This window comes from Lycium barbarum, chromosome 4 (assembly GCF_019175385.1).
Source record: "Lycium barbarum isolate Lr01 chromosome 4, ASM1917538v2, whole genome shotgun sequence".
Taxonomy (NCBI): domain Eukaryota; kingdom Viridiplantae; phylum Streptophyta; class Magnoliopsida; order Solanales; family Solanaceae; genus Lycium; species Lycium barbarum.
Window position 1 is genome coordinate 92,364,760 of NC_083340.1, and position 22,977 is coordinate 92,387,736.

Here is a 22,977-nt window from a genome sequence, read left to right on the forward strand (position 1 = left end):
AGGTGCCCATACCTTAGCAGTAGTATCTCTTCAAATGAGCCACATTCCAGTTATTGTGCAACCGTTGTCCGTCCATGGATTCCAATTGATACGATCCTTTGCCCGTTACCTCGGTTACCTTGTACGGTCCTTCCCAGTTCGGACCTAGTTTTCCTTCGTTGGGATTCTTGGTGTTCAAGGTAACTTTCCGAAGCACCAAGTCCCCAACTTGGAAATGTCGAAAATTGGCTCTCCGATTATAGTATCTTTCCATTCTCTGCTTCTGGGTTGCAATACGGACCAACGCGTCTTCACGAAGTTCATCCGTGAGATCGAGTTTTACGGCCATGGCCTCCTCGTTTGACTCCTCGGTGGTATACCTGAACCGGAGACTCGGTTCACCAACTTCTACGGGAATGAGGGCTTCGGCCTTGTAGACCAACGAGAAAGGTGTTTCCCCCGTGCTAGATTTCGATGTGGTTCTGTAAGCCCACAATACCTCCGGTAGTATTTCCCTCCAGTGATGCTTCGATGCTTCAAGTCTTTTCCTCAGATTTTGAATTATTGTTTTATTCGTGGATTCCGCCTGTCTGTTTGCACACGGGTGGTATGGAGTTGATACGATTTTCTTAATCTTTAACCCTTCGAGAAAATCATTGACTTTGCCGCCCACGAACTGAGGACCATTATCACAAGTTATCTCGGCCGGGATGCCGAAACGACAAATGATGTGGTCCCATATGAAGTCAATGACCTCCTTCTCTCTAATTTTTTCGAAGGCCTGCGCTTCAACCCATTTGGAGAAATAGTCAGTCATAAACAGAATAAAGCGGGCTTTACCTGGTGCCCAATGGCAGTGGACCAACGATGTCCATTCCCCACTTCATGAAAGCCCAAGGTGACACCACCGAATGCAACAACTCCCCGGGTTGATGAATCATTGGGGCATGTCTTTGACACCCGTCGCATTTCCGGACAAAATTCTTCGAATCTTCCTCCATCCGGTTCCAGTAATAACTGGCTCTGATAATCTTTCGGACCAGGGCTTCAGCACCGGAGTGGTTTTCGCAGGTCCCCTCGTGCACCTCTCTCATCACATACTCCGTTTCTCCGGGACCCAAACACTTGGCCAGGGGTCCGAAAAAAGACCGTCGATATAATTAGTCGTCTACCAAGCAGAAACGCGCAGATTTTGTCCTTAGTGACCGTGATTCTTTTGGGTCATTCGGGAGCTTTCCGTCTCTCAAGTAGTCGAGGTATTTGTTGCGCCAATCCCAAGTTAAACCCGTTGAGTTTATTTCGGCATGTCCGTTTTCTATTGCTGAATTCATCAAGTGCACCGTAGTCCCGGGGTTGATTTCTTCCCCTTCGACCGAAGATCCCAAATTGGCCAATGCATCGGCTTCGCTGTTCTGCTCCTTCGGTACATGCTGCATGGTTCATTCTTTAAACCGGTGTAGTATCACTTGGATTTTTTCCAGATACCTTTGCATCCGTTCGTCCTTGACCTCGAAGACGCCATTCACCTGGTTAACGACCAAAAGAGAATCGCACTTTGCCTCGATTATTTCGGCCCCCATACTCCGGGCTAATTCCAAACCTGCAATCATAGCCTCATACTCGGCTTCATTGTTAGTCAATTTAGCAGTTCTAATGGATTGTCGAATGGCATCCTCGGCCGGGGTTCTAAGCACGATTCCTAGCCCGGAACCTTTGAGGTTCGAGGCTCTGTCCGTGTGTAGCGACCAAATACCCGAAGCTTTCCCCAAGGTTAGTAGAAGTTCTTTCTCAACCTCGGGGACCATAGCCGGGGTGAAGTCCGCCACAAAGTCGGCCAAGATCTGGGACTTGATGGCCGTCCGAGGCTTGTATTCGATATCATATCCGCTAATTTCTACGGCCCATTTAGTTAGTCTACCCGATAATTCCGGTTTGTGCATGATGTTTTTTTTTTTTGAAAATGTAACATTGGTATGTATTGACTTGATCAGTGCATAGATTGCACTGGAACCATATTTACAGCAAAAGTGAGAAAGCTGATCCAAAACTCTAAAAATCTAACAAGAGCCTAGGATTTCAATTATGGATTCAGTCTCCTCAAGGTAAATCTGTTTGCACCAAATACAAAAAAGTTTGACACAATTTAGCTTGATCTTTTGTACATCACTACTACTGTCTTCAAAGCACCGTGAATTTCTCTCTTTCCATATTGTCCACCAAATGCAAGCTGGGACAATCCTCCATCTATCTCTGTCTGAGGCTCCTATTCCTGCCTCCTCCCAAATATGGAGTAGATTAGTAATCCTATTTGGCATTACCCAGACAATGCCCCTGAGATTCACAAAGATCCTCCAAAGCTGTATTGTGATCCGACAATGTAAAAATAGATGGTTGACTGTCTCACCCTCTTCACCACACAAGTAACATCTGGAACAAAGAGAGAATTTTCTCTTTTTTAGGTTTTCTTGAGTCAGTACTGCTTCCCTTGCCAACAACCATGTGAAACATGCAACTTTGAATGGTACCTTCACTTTCCAAATGTGCTTCCAAGGCCAAAGTTGCACCTGCTGGTTACTCTGGTTCAAAAATTTGTATGCTGTGCTCACTTTGTAAATGCCTTTGCTGTCTTCTTTCCACCACAATTTATCTGCACCTTCTTGTGTGCCTTTAAACTCTTCTAGTAGCCTGAACAACTCTGTCAATGTGTTGATTTCCCAGTCATTGAAGTTTCTCCTGAACTGAAGGTTCCATCCATGATTGTCCCATATCTCAGCTACTTTCTTGTGTTGGTTTATTGCCAGCCCATGAATGACAGGAAATAATTCTTTTAGACTAGTGTTTCCCAACCATTTGTCCTCCCAAAAAGAAGTTTTGTGGCCATTACTCACCTTAATGGTGGAATGCTTCCACAGGAAAGGCCAAAGAGCTCTGATGGATCTCCACAGACCAACATCATAAGGAGTGTGCACCTCCTTGGTCATCCACTTGTTTTCTTCCCCATATTTTGCTTTGATCATTCTTCCCCAGTATGGTTGAGGTGTATGTGAGTACCTCCATAGCCATTTAAGTCTTAAAGCTTTGCTCTGCAGCTTTAAATTCCTGATACCTAGTCCTCCCTGCTTCTTCCCCAGTAGAACATTAGCCCACTTGACTAAATGGAAAACCTTTTTATCTTGATCACCCTTCCAGAGAAAGTCCCTCCTGATCTTGTCTAGTCTTTCAATCACTTCAACAGGGATGGGAAAAACAGACAACATATAGGTAGGGAGTGCATCCAGAACTGAATTTATAAGTGTGACTCTGCCCCCTAGAGATATATATTGTGACTTCCACCTGGATAGCTTCTTCTCACACTTTTCAATCACTGGGTTCCAGATATTCAAGGACTTTGATTTGGCTCCTAAAGGCATGCCCAAGTAAGTAGTTGGCAGTTCCCCTACTTCTCCACCTAAAATCCTGGTCAATTCCTCCATATTATTCACACCATTAATTGGATATATGTGACTCTTTCTCCAATTAATGTGTAACCCAGAAATCCCTTCAAACAGTACCAGAATTACTCTCAAAATCTTCAGTTGCTCTTCATCAGCATCACAAAAGATCAGGGTGTCATCTGCATACTGTAGATGAGTGATTTCCATGTTAGCATTTACATTTGCACTTGTGGCAACCTCAAAACCTTTGAACCATTCATTTGTTCTTGCCACTTTGATCATGTTATTCAAGCCCTCCATGACCAGTATAAACAAAAAAGGAGACAAAGGATCCCCCTGTCTCAACCCTCTATGTGCGGGGAAAAAACCTTCAGGAGAGCCATTGATAAGAACTGAGAATCTGACAGTTGAAATGCAGAATCTAATCCACTTGATCCATTTTTCTCCAAAACCCATACATGAGAGCACCTTCAGCAAAAATTCCCAGTTGACATGATCATATGCCTTTTCAATGTCTAATTTGCATAAGATTCCTGGCTTGCCTTGTTTGATTCTTGAGTCCACTGCTTCGTTGGCAATTAGAATTGCATCCATTATTTGTCTATCTTTAATGAATGCCATCTGTTGAACATCCACCAGCTTGCCTATAACTCTTTTCAATCTTTCTGTTAACACCTTAGAAATTAGTTTATAGACACTACCTATAAGACTGATGGGTCTGAAATCTCTCAGCTCCTTGGCACCTGTTTTCTTTGGAATTAGGGCTATGTAAGTTGCATTGTAGCTTTTCTCAAAAACTCCCTGAGAGTGAAAGTTGTTAAAAGTGGCCATGATATCTAGCTTCAGAATTTCCCAACATTTGATCAAAAAGCCCATTGTGTACCCATCAGGGCCAGGAGCTTTGTCCATGGCACACATTTTCAGACATGAAAACACCTCTTGTTCATCAAATTCTCCCTGTAAAGCAACTTTTTCTTCCTCATTGATCATTGAACAGTTGGAAGGATTGTATGAAGGTCTCCAACCAATTGATTCAGTGTACAACCTCTCATAGAAATCAATAATTTCCCCTTTAATTCTTTCTGGATCCTCCACAGTTTCTTCTTGAATCATCAATTGATCAATGTTGTTACTTCTCTTATGTGCATTGGCCACCTTATGAAAGAAGTTGGTGTTCCTATCCCCTTCTTTGAGCCAAAGAGCCCTTGATCTTTGCCTCCAAGCTATTTTCTCATTTTTTAAATACTCCTCATAATCCATCAACAACGATGCTTTCAGTATTGATTCATCTTCTGTCAACACTCTATTCTCAAGGACAGCATCTAGAGTTGCTAGTTGACTCAAAATATGTGTTTTTTGTGATCCTAAGTTTCCCTGGCTTGTTCTACTCCATTCTTTCAGCTTGGCTTTTAAAGCTTTGAACTTGCAAGCCATAATGTAATCAGGTTTGCCTTCGAAGACAAAAGAATTCCACCAATCCCTGATTCTTTCCACAAACCCTTCAGTGTTCAACCACCAGTTTTCAAATTTGAAGTAAGACTTGTTGTATTCCCACACTCCACACTGAAGTGAGACTGGAAAGTGATCAGATTCCAGTCTTTGCAACAGTGACTGCTTGATATTTCTGAACTTGTCATCCCATTCTTTAGAAATTAACACCCTATCAATTCTGGATGCTATTCTACAATTGTCACCCTTGTGCCATGTGTAACACCCTCCTTCCAGCTGGGGATCTAACAATTCCATATCTTCTATAAAATCTGAGAATTCTTCCATGGCAGGGGTTCTTCTGCAATTCATTTTTTCAGAAGGAAATCTTGTAACATTAAAATCACCACAAACAGCCCAGGCCCCTCCATTAGACCCCGAACTGCCCCAATTTCATCCCACACATGTTCCCTCTCTGCTCTACTGTTTGGCGCATATACTCCAGTTATATAACATTCAAAATCTTGAAGGAGTGCCACAAACTTGCAAGATAAAGTATATGCACCAATCTCCAAAGTCTCCCCTTTCCACACTCTACTGTCCCATAACATCAAAATTCCCCCTCTAGTGCCACTAGCCTTTAGACAAGCAAAGTTTACCCATCTACCTCCCCAAAGATCTTTGATAATCTCTTTAACCTCCCCTTCCAGTTTAGATTCTTGTAAACATATGATATCAGCATACCAGTCTTGTATAAGGCTCTTCACAAATCTTCTCTTGTCCCTATTGTTCAGCCCCCTTACATTCCATGACACCAGTTTTAACTTCATTTAGATCGGCTTCCTCCTTCCCCCTTATCTCTCTTCCCATCACTCTTGTACTTTACATCAAAAGAAATAAGTCCCTTGAGCTCCTGAGTCCCCTTGAATCTAGTCCTCTTTGACACAGACACTGCCTCCAATTTTCTGGCCTGTCTACTGCTGTCTATTTGCATCAGTAGTTCCACTGCTTCCTCCTCATGCCCCTTGAAATCAACCCCAAAAATTTTCCCCAGTTTAATCATGTTTTGCTTCACCCATGTAGTATTCATCTCCTCCTTATGCAACATTAAACTCATGTCTTGTTGAATAGGTTCTGCATCTTCTAATACCCATTCTTCAATTTCTGAATTACCTTGCCTGATCGCTGTGGCAAGTTGCTCTTTTGGTGCTTGCTTCTCTATCTCCGAATTATCTGCAATAAGGTTCACCATCATGTTCTCAATAGTTTTCTTCATCTGCAAGTCTACTACGCCTATGTCTGAATCTTTTCCCCCATAGCTTACTGTTTCTTCATGAATTGAAATAGCTTTAAGTGTCGGTGCTACTGGTTCTGAAGAAATCGACTGGGAAATTGTAGTTTCTATAGATAAAGGATCGAACTTGTTTTCAGTCTGCAGCCCATTAATGTCATTAACAATAACATGTGCTGCACCATCAAGCCCAGACCACTTATTATTTTTGGGCCTAGTGTGGTGGCCCAAATAATAATAAGGAGAGTGTGAAGGAAAGGCCATCTCCCTGTCATGTGGCCCCAGACCTTTATTTAAAAATATTCCAGCTGTATCTGCATACCCCATGTGATCCCACTGTGTATCAGCAGTGATAGGCCTGCTCTTCTGTCCTTTTTCTGAATTGGACTTTGCTTTTAACTGCTGGTCCGAGTCCTCCTTCAGACCACTGGTTTCTTCGATGGGCTTGTCAGATTCCAGCAACCTCTTTCCATTCGCCGGCGAAGCAATTTCAAATCGAACACTCTGCTCCACCCATATCGGAATATAGAATTTGATGCCATCTTTTTCTATAGTAACTTCACTAGGACAATTCCGACCGTCACCTGAAATTTGAATTCTCGCCCACTTCATATGATTTTTCAGATTAGTCTCTTCTTCAGTAGAAACCCATCCACCGCAGTTATTCCCAATTTCAGTGAAAACCCTTTGAGACCATAGATGGAGAGGTACCCCAAGTGCTCTGATCCATGTGGTTTTTGGGACTCGATTCAATGGTGCGCATCCAACTGTTGGGTTCCACCACTGGAGCTTCAATTTAGTCTCTTTCCACCTCCATTCTTCCTGAATGACTTGTTCAGCCATGTTCCTGTTGGGGAACTCAAATAGGAACATATTGTTGGCCATCTCGTGGATATTTATCCCAAAAACCGCTTTCCATGTAACCACAACCCACCTCCTGATGTCTGATAGAGTGGGAACCTCTGTTTCTCCTTCAGAAAAAGATCCGACAATGCATCTCTTCAAGATTCCGGTGTCCCTAACCCCAGGAGACTGTGAGATACATATTTCTCCTTTGTTGGAAGTGACTGTTGATTCTCTAAGAGTATTAGAATGCCATTTACTCTCCCTTACTGCTCTGACATAAGGGTATTCTTTGCTGGTGAATCTTGGTGGTTCTGCAATCTTCAGTTGGTTGGGGCATTGAATGAACCTTTCTATCTTCAATGCTATCTCTGTCCAACCTGCATTTAAAGCCAGTTCTGGGATTATAATGATTGATCTCTCCATTCCATGCAGCAAGAGAATGCTCATATATCTTCCATGCTCATTTTCTTTCCTCGTACAAAAGATTTCAGATAAATGCTCCTTGGATTTCCACCTTCTGATCACATTTTTGCCATCCTTGGAGCCTTCTTTTAGAATAGAGCATACCCATCTCATACCCGTCACACTCATAGTTGATCTTCTCATCATGTTACGACTTCTCTCAACCCACTCAAACCAGGTGTCTCTGCCAACTGACCATCTGGTAATGTCAAAAGATTTGAAGCCTGCATTGAAATAAATCCTATTTTCCTCCATTGGACAAAGAAAGCTGATTTGACTGTAGGATAAGAAAGAAAAGGAATAAAACTATCACAAAAGGTGTTAGCTCAGGGAAGGCAAAATAAAGAAAGGGCTATTTCTGGCTGAAAAGCTACCGGGAAAGGGGTGTTCCTCCTTCCTAGGGAGTAGGAAAGAGAAAAGTTCTTGGGGAATGTGCCTGGGAGCCTTTTTGCATTGCTCTCTTTTTAATCTTATATATAAGAATAACTATGAATGGAAATAGACATTAAATAAAGGAAGATCTTCGGGTGGCCTGGCACGGGTAGAAGCTCACCCTCAATCTGTCAGCAAATGGCCTCAAGCTAAATATGAGGTCGAGTAGCAGTCTCTGCATCACAATCTGCACTCTTTTAGAGCAATGACTGGGGCGACGGGAGTTGACGAACTACCTTTCACCCGAATCGATTTTCGACGAATGGAAATGACTTCCAAAGATTAAACATGAGCGAGAACTTTCTCGAAACTCAACGGCTTAGCTGGGTTTCTGAATGTTCTAAACTCTTGGGGTTGTAAAAGAAAAAAACCCCATTGATGGTGTAGAAACCATTTTTTTGGTCTCTGAACTTCTTCTTTAAAATGAAGAGAAGGGTTTCTATTTATTGAACCTAAATGAAGTATGACTGTTCAAAAATTGAAGATTCAAATCCCAAATTTCCAAGAGAAGGTAAGCAAAAATCCGTTGCCAATTGAAAAGAAAAAAGTACAGTTACCATTGAAATAAGCTGGAATTGTATGTTCAAGTCACAGAACCTTAGGGTTTTTATTTTACTGCATTTTTTTATCGGATGACATTGAAAGTAGGGCTTGAGCTTTCTAGAAGCACTTACCAATGCCAATGTCAATTTTTCCAAGTGGGGATAATGGGTCTCCGCATCCCCCAAAGTTCTACTTACATAATATATAGGGAATTGCGTACTTGATTCTTCTCGGACCAAAACGCCACTTACCGCTACCTCGGAGACAGCAAGGTAAAGAAAAAGCTACTCGTCCGCTTTTGGTGTGTGCAATAGCGGTGGGCTGAACAAGTACCTTTTTAATTCTTGTAAAGCTCTTTGACACTTCGGTGTCCAAACGAAGTCGTTCTTCTTCCTTAGTAAGGAAAAGAAGCGGTGACTCTTGTCCGAGGACCTCGATATGAAACGACTCAGTGCCGCTATCCTTCCGGTGAGCCTCTGCACTCTTTTGACGTTATTCACCACCTCAATATCCTCGATGGCTTTGATCTTGTCCGGGTTGATTTCAATCCCCCGATTTGACACCATGAAACCCAAAAATTTACCAGACCGGACATCGAAGGCACTTTTTTCCGGGTTGAGCTTCATGTTATACTTGCGGAGTACATCGAAGGTTTCCTGCAAATGCTTTAAATGGTCTTCTGTTTCCAGGGACTTGACCACCATGTCGTCAATATAAACTTCTATTGTTTTCCCTATTTGTTCTTCGAACATTCCATTAACTAGGCGTTGGTAAGTTGCACCGGCGTTTTTTAATCCAAAAGGCATGACATTGTAACAGTAAGTCCCATATCGGGTAATAAAGGATGTTTTCTCTTGATTCTCCGGGTGCATCCGGATTTGGTTATACCCGGAGTAAGCATCGAGAAAACTTAACATCTCATGCCCGGCCGTCGCATCGATCATTCTATCGATGTGAGGCAACGGAAATGAATTCTTCGGGCATGCTTTGTTTAGATCCTTATAATCAACGCACATTCGAAACTTATTACCTTTTTTCGGCACCACTACTATGTTAGCTAGCCAGTCCGGGTATTTTACCTCTCGGATAAAGCCTATTTTTAAGACCTTCGTTACCTCGTCCTTCACGAAGGCGTGTTTTGCCTCTGTCATGGGCCTTCTCTTCTGCTTCATCGGGGGAAACCTCCCGTCTAAGCTGAGCTTGTGAGTTGTTACTTCCGGTGACACACCTGTCATATCTATATGGGACCATGCGAAGCAATCGGCATTAGCTCGAAGAAATTCAATTAACTTGCTCCTGAGCTCCGAGGTTAATCCCGTGCCCAGGTATACCTTTCTGTCCGGTTGATATTCGAACAAGGTGATCTGCTCCAATTCCTCAACTACTTGGTTGCATCCGAGTCATCCGGCATGACGAATGATATGGGTACACCGAAATCATCCTCTTCATACCCTGGATCCAACCATGTGTGCTTTAGTTGCTATTTGGTGTCCTTTCCCCTGGTTGAATATTCTTCCTTTTGATCCGATTTTTTGGGTTGAGGTGTCGCTTCCTCGACCGCGAACATCTCCCTTGCAGCGGGCTGTTCACCTCGGATGGTTTTTATCCCCTCCGGAGTCTGGAATATCAGCAGCTGATGTAATGTCGACGGCACGACCCTCATGCTATGTATCCAAGGTCTGCCCAGCAATGCATTATACTTCATATCTCCTTCGATTACTTAGAACACCGTTTGCTGGATAGTGTCGTCAATGTTTACCGGCAATGAGATCTCCCCCTTTGTGGTTTCGCTCGCCATGTTGAACCCGCTGAGTATCCGGGCTACCGGTACGATCTGATCAAGTAGCCTTAGCTGTTCGACCACTCTCCACCGGATGATGTTGGCCGAGCTACCTGGGTCAATCAAAATACGTTTAATTTGAGTTTTTAAAAATAAGTATAGAGATTACCAATGCATCATTGTGCGGTTGGATGATGCCTTCTGCATCCTCGTTGCTGAAGGAGATGGAACCCTCGGGTAAATAATCCCGGCTGCGCTTCTCACGCACAATAGAAACCTTGGTCCGTTTTATCACCGGCCCTCGTAGGGTATCGGTACCCCCGATTATCATGTTGATTATATGCTGAGGTTCTACTGGTTCGGCCCGTTTATGAGTCTCCCTTTCCTTGTAGTGACCTTTGGTTCGTTCACTTAGCACTTCTCAGAGATGGCCGTTCTTTAGTAACCGAGCCACCTCCTCTCTTAGCTGGCGACAATCTTCAGTTCTGTGTCCATGAGTTCCATGATATTCACACATTACACTCGGGTCCCGTTGGCTCGGGTCCGACCTTAGTGGTCTCGGCCATCTTACATCTGCTATACGGCCAATAGTCGAGACGAGGTCCGAAGTGTTGACATTGAAGTTGTACTCTGATATCCTCGGCAAGTCTTTGTTGCTGGCCGAGCTTCCGGCATCGCTCCTGAATGAGAGTCCTCGACTGTTCGACTGGCGCTCGGCCCGTTTATCACCCCGACCGGAGAAATGACTCGGGCCAACCCTTGATTTTTCCAACCTGAAGCTTGGTTTTTCCGAATGAGAGTATGGCCGATACCTTTCTCTCGATGATCTGGCCTCCGGTTCGTAATTCTTTCTTGGTCTCTCCAAACTTTTGTTCATATTTACGGGCCTCGGGGGAAGCTCGAGTTGGTCATCCTTTACTCGAATCTTTGACTCGTATCGGTTATAGACGTCCGCCCAGGTCACAGCCTCGTATTCCAGCAAGTTTTCCTTTAATTTGAATGAGGCCGTCGAGCTCCGAGGATTGAGCCCCTTTGTGAAAGCTTGTGCAGCCCATTCCTCCGAAACCGGAGGGAGCTCCATTCGTTCCCTTTGGAATCGGTTGACAAATTCACGCAATAACTCATCGTCTCTTTGGGCTATACAGAAAATATCTGCCTTACGGGCCTGCACCTTTTTGACACCGGCGTGAGCCTTTATGAAAGCATCGGCGAGCATTTCGAAAAAAGTGATCGAATGCTCGGGCAGATGGTCGTACCAAGTCAATGCTCCCCTTGACAGAGTTTCCCCAAACTTTTTCAGCAACACGGATTTGATTTCATCGTCATCAACGTCATTACCTTTTATAGCGCAGGTGTATGAAGTCACGTGTTCCTGAGGTTCCGTTGTGCAGTTGTATTTCTGGATATCCGGCATCTTGAACCTCTTCGGGATCAATTTCGGAGCTGCACTCGGAGGAAAAGGCCTATGAATATACCTCTTCGAATCCGGTCCTTTCAAAATAGGCGGAGCCCCCGGTATTTGGTCCACCCGAGAGTTATATGTTTCCACCCTCCTTTTCGGTCGAGTATACCCGCTTCGCCAATGTTTCGAGCATTCTCAGAACCTCGGTGGACGAACCAGCTCCGGACCCATTGCTCTCTACAATCCGTGCCTCATCCCTTCTGGGTTCAGCAACACCCTTCGCCTTCTCCGAGGTCGTTTTATCACTTCTGTTTTGCAACTGGGCTATTGTGATTCCTTGTTCGGCAATCGCTGCTCTCTGTTCCTGCAACATTTCAAAAATTAAACGTAAGTCAATAGTATCATCCGGGGTATCCGGTTCTTTCCGGCCCTGTGTCCGGGACAAAGTAATTGAATTGTGAGTATTTAAAGGATCGGTGGCCGGCTGGGCGGCATTCCCCTGATTCACGGTGTTTTGCCGGTTGAGGCCCTCCCTCGAATTAACGTGGTTCGGGTCAGCGGCATTTGCTGGTAATCCTCGTGGCCCGCTGTCTTCATTTTCGGCCACAATCTCGTTGTTGTTGACGTGACCTGATTGTCCACTGTTAACCATTTGGTCCGTTTTTACACAGATGAATAAAAGATTTTTTCGATTCTGACGGTTGAGAGATAAATTAAGATCAAAGACCACTATTATCCTAGCCCCACGGTGGGCGCCAAACTGTTTACCCCGAATTTAGGTAATCAATTAAATTTATGAATGAGGTATAAGATATGTGGTTGAACTTTGATCTATTTGGTTGAAAAAAGATATATAAGGATATGCTAATTGGTGATTTACTCTAAATATATGTATCTAATAATATATGAGTATTGTGATTGAACAAAGCTAAAGAATAACAACTGAATCCGGACCAAAGTCAGAGAATGAGAGAGAGATTTTATATATTTTGCTATTACAATGTTCTAGAACTCAAGAAGCCAATCCTTAAAAGTAGGGTAATGACCCCTATGTATAGTTTTGCCTTATGGGCCTCTTACAACCTAAAGCCCTTTTGAATAAAGTAAAACCCTAAAAAGGATAAGGTTGGTTCGTACGGTCTGACACCCGTACTTTTGGCAGTACAATGTGGCAGAACGGTATTGACGCGTGACAATTGTGTAACGGATCACCCGGACCAACGGCCACGATCAAACGAACCAACGGCCACGATCAAACGGACCAACGACCACGATCAACCGAGCCAACGGCCACGATCAACTCGGCTATGGAGAAACCGGACCAAATGATGTCTTTCGCTTTCTTCGGATCAAGCACTCCTCCGGCCCTAAAAGAAAGTCTTCATGCTCGGTCTCTGGTCTCACCGGTCTAGCATATATCCGATTTTTACCGTATACATATGCAAAATTAAACTACTAAATTTAATTAGGAAGTAGATCCAAATAAAATAGATAGCTGTACTGCAAGAGTACTTTTTTTGGCAGTCTTCCAAACACTTGCTTCTAGTGACAAATAGATCGAATTTATAATAAAATTGAGAGGGGAGTTATCCCAGTATAAAATTTGCTCAATGTTCGATTGTGGGTATTACCTAAAATGAGGAAATATCGAAATTATAGAATTATCTAAACCATAAAGAAAGTGGGTTATCTTTTTTTTTTCCCTGATGACATGGGAACACGCAGTCGTTACCCTTTGGGTGCACACAGGATAAACCCAGCTCCTGTGTAATAGCTCGCAAACCACACAGGAGAGAAACCCGCACTAGGCAAGCCTCGTGCGATGAGCTCGACCCAGAAGGTAAATCCCCTGCCTGCAGGGGGTTTCGAACCTGAGATCTCCATTATGAAAGTCCCATGCTCAACCAACTGAGCCACCATTGCGGGTAAGAAAGTGGGCTATCTTTCATAGTCATAAACTTAGGATTATAATTCTGGGATGACCTTTTTGAACCAAACGAGTCTTGTATTTATACCTTAGCCCATAAATACAAAGCCCCTAAATAGCAGACAATAAGGGGTTGTTTGGTGCATGGTATAAGCTGGGATATCCTAGCATTAATTTTTTGTACCATGGATAAATTTATACTTTCTACCAAACAGAGTATAAAATGAAGCATAATCTTAAGGATGGGATATCCCACCTTATCCCACTAACCTTGGGATTATTTTATCCCATCTCCCAGATGGGATAAATTAGTCCCGAGATTATAATCCCAGGATAATTTAGTCCGCGTACCAAACGATCGCTAAGTTCTTAAAACTTGTCTAACAGGAAAAAATAGATTTACCTTATGCTAAGCAAAACCTGTCAAACAAGAAGACAAGTAGTAGTTTTTTATGTCTTAACCTTGTATCTGTGCATACAATTGTGTGATTAAATGCCGACTTATTCTGGTATAGATGGATGGTGTAATTTCTCATGCTCAAGAAACCATGAAGGCGCTTGTGTTTCAACGATCAACATTTGGTGGCATCAATTCAAAACTGAGCAATGTCGCAAGTCGCCTCCCAACTGTAAGGAAACTTCGTCAACATTCAATAATTATGTATTTCACGAATATCAAGAGTGACCGGCATTTGGGGAAGTTAAAGTTCTCATTCTTTTGATAGAAAGATCTGTTTAGGTCTATAATGAGAATGTTATGCCTGTCTATGCAAGCTATGAAGTAATTCTTGCAACATAGGTTATCCTGAACCGCCTAATTATTCCCATACATAGAGAGCTGGAAGTTGTCACAAGACTCACGCAAACCTCTCTTTGACTGGCGTTAGCTGGCACCCTTAAATTTTATTGGTTTTCTTGCAGGTGGGATTGCTCTCATGTATTATTTGCCCTGATCTAACTTGCTAACACACAATTTTGCAGGTTAATCATATTCTTTCAGCAATAAAGAAGAAAAAGTCAATGGACACAATCATTTTTTCATTAGTTGCCTCTGTATGCATGTTTCTCATTTTGATTTACTGGTTCACGAGATGAATCGGGTAATATACTGGTTTTCTCGATAGAGGTGATGAGCACGGTATTTGCTCATTGTATTGTTTGTATATTACGGACTGACTAATTTTGTTATTCTTCATTCTTGCACATTTAGGATTGTTTATTGAATTCTTTATCAAGCACCCGTTTTTCTCAAGTACAACTTGCCAATGCAAATTCTGGGAATTATTGATTTGTACGATTAAACACGATTCAGTTGGGTGTTCCTTGTTTCCTCTTTTTAATACTCTTTGTTCCAATTTATCTTGCACCATCTTGAAGTGCTATTCTTATAGAGTCCGTTTGGCTTATGTTATTGAAAACTTTTATGTGCATTGAGTGCTGAAACTTATTACTTACTCTGTCGAACGACGGAAGTGCTCGCAAACCGGCTAATATGCGCAAATAGCCACTCATCCATGCTATTTAAACACGGTGACCAATTCATATTTATTTAAAACTATTCACTTTTTAATAAATGAATAAAATTTAAACAATAATACCTCTAAACTAAAAACGAAAAGTCTCTAAGGTATTGCTTTTTTGGTGCCCTATAATAAGTAAGATGAAGGCCATCTTGGAGTGTCCATCCATATGCAGTATGTGCTTTTCTATGAATCAAGTGCATTTTTCAAAAGTCCTTGCTTCAAATCAGTCCCTTCTGTTATAAGGCATCCCAGGCATGTTTGAGTGAATTACAGAACAATGTATTTGAGAAATTTCCTTGTATTTCTGAATTAAAATAATGTGCAGGAGCTGTATTTATACACAAAAAGAGCATCTAGGTTTAAACTAACACCGCCAAGTGTCTATTCCTAATTAGCTACTCTATAACAAACTATGGGATAAATACAAGAATTAATTATATGAAATACTTTTATAGGCTTTAGATTCGGTGATTGGGCTTGAGGATGAACAAATTCATAGGCCCATCATGATAAATGTCTGGTTCGGGTCCGAGATCACTAATTCAAACCCATTTCCCTTATAACATATCTACTCCCTTTTATTCTTTTGCAAATATAACCCTTTTGCTTTCTTCTTTACGTCGACCATTTCCTCTTCTTCCTTATTTCTTCAAATTCAATCAGTTCAGTAGGAAATGGTGTCCATCACCCCTCCTCAAGTTGGAGAGGTAGGAAATCCCCAACATGCCTAGAATTGCATTGTGCTAAGGGCCTGTTAGGGATTTCGTAAATTTTTTTTGTCAATTGGGATTAAGCTAGATTTGACATAAGAGAGTGAAATTAACCTTGCAAGACATTGCTGACAGACAAAATTGCAGTCGATTTCGACATGCTTCGTCCTATGTGAAAAACAGAGTTTTTCGCTATGTGAGTGGCTGCAAGACTGTCAAGAGAAGAGGCACTGGGAGTGAAATCGGAGTGGAGAGGTCTTCAAGTAGGCGGACTAACCATGTGAGCTCGGCAACAACACACCACATTGATCGGTACTCAGCCTTAGCTAAGTTCAGAGAAATGGGAGTCTGTTCATTCTCATCACTTGAGCTGAAAACATTGTTAGATTGTGCTGCACTTTGAAACTTGCTTGATTTTGTAAATTAACAATCTGCTGGAAAACCATGGATCCTGTAACAGTTGTCAATGATATGACTTGGATTCTTACATTAATTACAGATAAGTGAGCTTTCTTAGGATCATTAACTGCTTTCTAATTCTTATATTCATTAAACCTTCTTGCTTTCTGATTGTTAACCATGAATGATAGTGATTCTCTTGGATAGGATGGTGTTACACCTCGGAAAATTTCCCGTTGGTACGCAAGTAAATGAACTAATGAGGTGTGCGAGGAGTGCGAGTGTATAATGTTTCATGGGAAATGTATGTAAAGGGATGTGGATGATTAGAATGAAAAGTCGAGAAATGAGAAAAATTGAAAGTTGGCAAAACTGCCCAGTGGTCGTATATTGCAAAATACGGACCGTAAAGTGCAATACGGTCCGTAAACTGGCAGTCGTAAACTGCCATGCAAAAGCTTCAGCTTTCTGCCAGTGGTCGTAAAGTGCAAATACGGACCGTAAACTGGTATACGGTCCGTAAACTGCCAGGTCGTAAACTGGCATACCAAACTTCAACTTTCTGCCAGCTGAGGAAGAGGTATAATACGACCTGGTGGACGGACCGTAAAGTGATTTACGGCCCGTAAACCATGGTCGTAAATCACCATGCATGCAGGCCAAAGTTTCTAGTTCTGCTTAAGCTTAAAAACGACCACGAGGGACGGTCCGTAAACTGAAATACGGACCGTAAACCTCCATGGACGACCACTGTTCACCCAGCACAGATTTTTCAATTCATTAAATATGAGGATCAAGACTTGTCTTATTTCATTTACAACATTACACCACTTCTCTCTAGAACTTCCCTCTACATTTATTTTATGAGTTTTCAAGGATTATAAGTCATCCATAACATTAAGACAAGTAAATCAAGGATAAGGGAATCATCAAGGATCATCCAAGTCAAGAAATCCAAATGGAGAAAAACTAGGGTTTTGCTCAAAGAAGAGTATTATCAACCAAAGCTTGTTCCTACAACTTCTAAGGTAAGATTCATGATTTTTACAAGATGTTTGAGGTATTGGAGAATTAAAATACATGGATTGTAGAAAATGTGGTCAACTAGGTCATGAATGATGAATAGTGATATTTTGAGAAATAGTTTGAATTGAGTTATGAATGTTGTTGTGTTGTGATATGAATGTGTTATAAATGGTATTAAGATCATGAACTAAACACTTTAGACGAATGGACGAAGATGGGTGTTATAATCATGAATGTGGGTGAATTAGAGGCAAATTGAGGAATTCTAGATAATGTGGATAATGTGAATGACTAATGGCCATTGTTATGATATTAATGAAGGTATAAACGCTAGCATTGGAAGGGAACGTGCAAGCATAGAATAGTTCGATGGAAAGGTATGTAAGGCTAACCCTTCTTTCATAAGGCATGGTTCTTGGCCAAATTCCTAAATTCCTCTATATGAGTATGTTGTCTTCACATGGTTGACATTCCGAGCTCATAAGCTCACGACCCTTGATATGTACTATGCTTATACTACGTTCCTCGTATGACGAGTAAGTCTATAATGTAAATGTAACGATAATGATGAGGATAGAAATGATGATGAGAGTAAAATGAGACTAGAGATGCTTACGAGCTACGATATATGTGTATGTGTGCCTATGAAGGGCTATAATAAGACCCCGAGCTTATGATGCCGGGTAAGACTATATGTATATGACTATATATAAAGTATGTATACGATTACGAAATGCGCGCACACCTCTGCAGAGGGTACGGATAACCCTGATGCCTTGGTAGGGCCAGGTATGTATGACCTTGAGCCTTGGTTGGCCAAGTATGTATAAGACACCGATCCCAGGAGGTCGGGTATGCTATGTAAATGCTATGTATATGAAATGACTATGTATATAATATGAATATGAATGTGAAAAGACTATGTATAGGAATACGGATAAGGACATGTATACGAATATGAGCACAAGTATGGTACGAGTATTACTATGGGATACGAACGACGATGTATACAAGTAAGCGACATGATGATGATATTACTGTCTCCCCTCCTATGCTATCTTCATATCATATCTATTATGCTTCTATATTGATGTTGATCATGCTTTACATACTCAGTACATTCTTCGTACTAACGTCTTTTTGTTTGTGGACGCTGCGTCATGCCCGCAGGTGCGCAGGGAGACAGATTTGATCCTTAGCTGCCTATTCGGAGATTTCATAGAGAGCTCCATTTCCTTCGGAGCCATATCTTTTGGGTACTCATTCTTTTGTGTATATAATTATGGGCATAGCGGGGTCCTGTCCCGCTAATGTGATATGTTATACTCTTAGAGGCTCGTAGACGTGTATGTGTATGGGTAGATGTGTTTGGACTTGTCGGCCTATGTTTTGTATATCATTTTGTCGGCCACGTTGGCCCATGTATATTGATGTAGCATAAATGCCTATGATGATATAAATGTGCGGTTGTCCATATGGGACTAGTTGACGAATCAATGGAAATGCATGTATAATTATGTGGCTCACCTAAATGTAAGTATAGGAGTAAGCTAAGAGGGTGCTCGGGTGGGTTAGCACCGGGTGCTCGTCACGGCCCCGAGTCGGGTCGTGACAAAAGTGGTATCAGAGCAGTTCAGTCCTAGGATGTGTCTACGAGCCGTGTCTAGTAGAGTCTTGGTTATGGGTGTGTTGCGCGCCACACTTATAAACGAGAAGCTGCAGACATCTTAGGAATAAATGACCTTCTTTCTTCATAAGAATCGTGCGATAGAGCTATGATGTAAGAAATTCTTGTTCTTAAATCGTGTGTTGTGTATTTCAGAGATGCCTAAAAAGAAAAAGGCTACAGCAGCCCAAAAGGGCAAGACGGTGGCAGAAAAGCGGGCTGAAAGAGCACCGCCACCGGTAGTAGAGGAAGATGAGTCCCAGAGTGCGGCTCAATCTCAGTCCTCCCAGACAGTGCCTATTACTGAGGAGCACGTGGGAGCCTCAGCCCCAGCTCCAGCTCCTCCACCGAATGCTTCAGGCCAAGATGTGAGAGAGGCCATTAATTTGTTGACTCAGTTGGTTGCGGCCCAGACTCAGAGGCCAAGCGCAGGGCAAGGTGACAGGACTGTTAGTGCAAGGGCCCGTGACTTCATTGCTTTGAAACCCCCGGAATTCTTTGGGTCGAAACTGGAGGAGGATCCTCAGGACTTTATTGATGGTATGCTAAGGACGCTCCGGTTGATACATGCTTCAGACACCGAATCGGTGGAGCTAGCATCATACAGATTGAAGGATGTCTCAATCCAGTGGTATACGATTTGGATGGCTTCGCGGGGAGCCAATGCACCTCCGCCGGTATGGCAAGAGTTTGTCGATGCTTTTCTCCGTCACTACATGCCTCCAGAAGTTCGGCGAGCTAGGGCCGATAAATTCTTGAATCTGAGGCAAGGTAGCATGAGTGCTACAGAGTATAGTCTCCGCTTCAATTCCCTGGCTAGGTATGCTTCGGCCATGGTAGCGGATATGGGCAATCGGGTGCACCGGTTTGTAAAAGGCCTAGGGCCACACTTGATGGATAAATATTTGACTGCGTCCCTTCAGGATGGCATGGATATTGCACGCATTCAGGCACATGCTCAGGAATTAGAGGAACACCTACAGCAGCGGAGAAATGAACGTGAGCAGGATAGGGGCCATAACAAGAGGGCCAGACCTTCGGGTTCGAGGAGCGAGTCCAGGGGCGGACACAGACAGCAGTTTCCCAGCCATTCAGGCTATTCTATGACCAGTACACCTCCACAGTTCATGGGGAAGAGATTTGACAGGTCCACTCGTTCCGAGCCGAGTCAGGGTTATTCGGGGTCTCAGTTTAGAGGTGATTCAGGCCAGCCAAGGCCACCCGTACCACGATGTTCTCAGTGTGGAAAGTTGCATTGGGGTCAGTGCCGATCAGGTTCAGACGCTTGCTATTCATGTGGTCGGCCAGGCCATATTATGCGTGATTGCCCCTCAGTACATGGTAGAGGTAGGACCCAGCCATCAGGGTCGGTAGCCGGATCTTCGGCATCTGTACGCCCTACGGGGCTAGGCTCACATGCGCCAGTCGGCCATGGTAGAGGTAGAGGTAGAGGCAGAGCTCCCAGTACTAGCGGTCCTCAGCACCGTATTTATGCTTTGGCTGGACGCCAAGATCTTGAGTCTTCTCCTGATGTAGCCACAGGTATATTATCGGTATTCTCTCATGATGTATATGCTTTGATTGATCCGGGCTCCACATTATCATATGTTACTCCATATATTGCGGGTCGATTTATAATTGAGCCGGAGTCTATCAAACCTTTTGAGGTGTCTACACTCGTGGGTGACTCGGTAATAGCTAGCCGAGTATATAGGAATTGTGTGATTGTGATTTGTGATCGTCGTACCATGATTGATTTGCATGAGCTAGAAATGGTAGATTTTGACGTTATTATGGGCATGGATTGGTTGGCTTCTTGTTACGCCAATGTTGATTGCCGAATGAAGATGGTTCGTTTCCAGTTTCCGGGAGAACCAGTCTTAGAATGGAAAGGGAATGCGGCATCACCAAAAGGTAGGTTTATTTCCTATCTAAAGGCAAGGAAGATGATCACGAAAGGGTGTATTGATCACCTAGTGCGAGTTCAAGATGTAGAAGCTGAGTCGCCGACCCTTCAGTCAGTTCCGGTAGTGAACGAATTTCCGGATGTGTTCCCGGAAGAGCTTCCAGGCCTTCCCCCCGAGCGAGAGATAGATTTTGTGATTGATGTGTTGCCAGACACTAATGCCATATCTATTCCTCCCTATAGGATGGCACCCGCGGATTTGAAAGAGTTGAAGGAGCAATTGAAAGACTTGCTTGAAAAAGGCTTCATTCGGCCTAGTTCATCCCCGTGGGGAGCACCCGTATTGTTCGTCCGGAAGAAGGATGGCTCCTTGAGAATGTGCATTGATTATCGGCAATTGAATAAAGTGACAATTAAGAACAAGTATCCCCTCCCGAGGATTGATGATTTATTTGATCAATTGTAAGGTGCCAAATGGTTTTCAAAGATTGATTTGAGGTCCGGGTATCACCAAGTAAGAGTTAGGGAGAAAGATATCCCTAAGACAGCTTTCAGAACAAGATATGGCCATTTCGAGTTCCGAGTAATGTCGTTTGGGCTAACTAATGCACCGGCAGTGTTTATGGACTTAATGAACAATGTATTCAGGCCTTTTCTGGATCGATTTGTGATTGTATTCATCGATGACATCCTAGTGTATTCTAGATCCAAGGCAGAACATGTGGATCATTTGCGAATTGTCCTTGGAGTTCTTCGAGCTCGAGAGTTATTCGCGAAGTTTTCCAAATGCGAGTTTTGGTTGAACTCAGTGGCATTTCTGGGCCACATTGTTGCAGCTGACGGTATTCGAGTGGATAGCCAAAAGATTGAGGCAGTGAAGACTTGGCCAAGGCCCACGACCCCTACGGAGGTTCGTAGCTTTTTGGGTTTAGTAGGTTATTACAGAAGATTTGTTGAGGATTTCTCTTCTATTTCTGCACCGCTCACCAAGTTGACTCAGAAGTCAGCTAAGTTTCAATGGACAGATGCTTGCGAGCGTAGTTTCCAAGAGTTGAAAGACCGACTGACTTCAGCCCCAGTCTTGACACTTCCAGAAGGATTGGAAGGATATGTTATTTATTGTGATGCTTCAGGCGTCGGGCTAGGCTGTGTATTGATGCAAAATGGTAAGGTGATTGCGTATGCTTCTAGACAATTACGGAAACATGAGCATAATTATCCTACCCATGACTTAGAATTGGCCGCGGTGGTCCATGCTTTAAAGATATGGAGACATTACTTATATGGTGTCCACGTGGATATTTATACAGATCATAAGAGTCTCCAGTACATCTTCAAGCAGAAAGAGTTGAATTTGCGGCAACGACGATGGCTAGAGTTGCTAAAAGACTATGACGTAGAAATCCTGTACCACCTCGGAAAGGCAAATGTTGTGGCTGATGCTCTTAGTCGTAGGTCGATGGGAAGTCTAAGTGATGTACGAACAGAAAAGAAAGAGATGGCCCGTGATCTTCAGCAGTTAGCTAGCCTAGGAGTCCGAGTGGTGGACTCCGGTAGCAGTGGAGCTATTATTCAGAATTCAGCAGTTTCATCGTTAGTAACGGAAGTAGAAGAGCGACAATATGAGGATCCCATGCTAATGAAGTATAGAGATACACTCCCTCAGAAGGAGGAGTCATCATTTGACATTTCGGAAGACGGAGTTCTCCGATGTCGAGGCAGGTTATGTGTTCCCGATGTGGCAGGTCTACGCCATCAGATTTTGAGAGAATCTCATTGTTCCCGTTACTCCGTTCACCCTGGAGCGACGAAAATGTATCGTGATCTTAAGACTATATATTGGTGGAATGGGATGAAGAAACACGTAGCTCAGTGTCCTAATTGCCAACAAGTGAAGATAGAACACCAAAAGCCGGGTGGCTTATTGCAAGCTATAGAAATCCCAACTTGGAAGTGGGAAGTGATTAATATGGATTTCATTACAGGGTTACCCCGTTCTCGACGTAAATATGATTCTATATGGGTGATCGTGGATAGGCTCACAAAGTCAGGGCATTTCTTACCGGTCAGAATGACCTATATGGTAGAAGATTATGCCAAGCTTTATCTTAAAGAGATAGTGAGACTCCATGGCGTTCCGGTATCTATCATCTCCGATAGAGGGACTCAGTTTACAGCCACGTTTTGGGGGTCTTTCCAAGAAGGTTTAGGGACCCAAGTGCG

At 43.1% G+C, this 22,977-nt stretch overlaps 1 protein-coding gene across 4 annotated transcripts in view; it reads left to right on the forward strand.

The window, feature by feature from the left end:
* Positions 1 to 14,864, forward strand: part of LOC132636140 (Golgi SNAP receptor complex member 1-1-like) — a 29,137-nt gene extending 14,273 nt beyond the window's left edge. For all 4 annotated transcript variants that reach the window (XM_060352847.1, XM_060352849.1, XM_060352846.1 and 1 more), the window contains 2 exons: positions 14,040 to 14,153; positions 14,506 to 14,864. In XM_060352847.1, coding sequence (XP_060208830.1) covers positions 14,040 to 14,153; positions 14,506 to 14,619 — 228 coding nt within the window. In that variant the 3' untranslated portion in view covers positions 14,620 to 14,864. The remainder of the gene's footprint in view (positions 1 to 14,039; positions 14,154 to 14,505) is intronic.
* Positions 14,865 to 22,977: the final 8,113 nt, after the last annotated feature.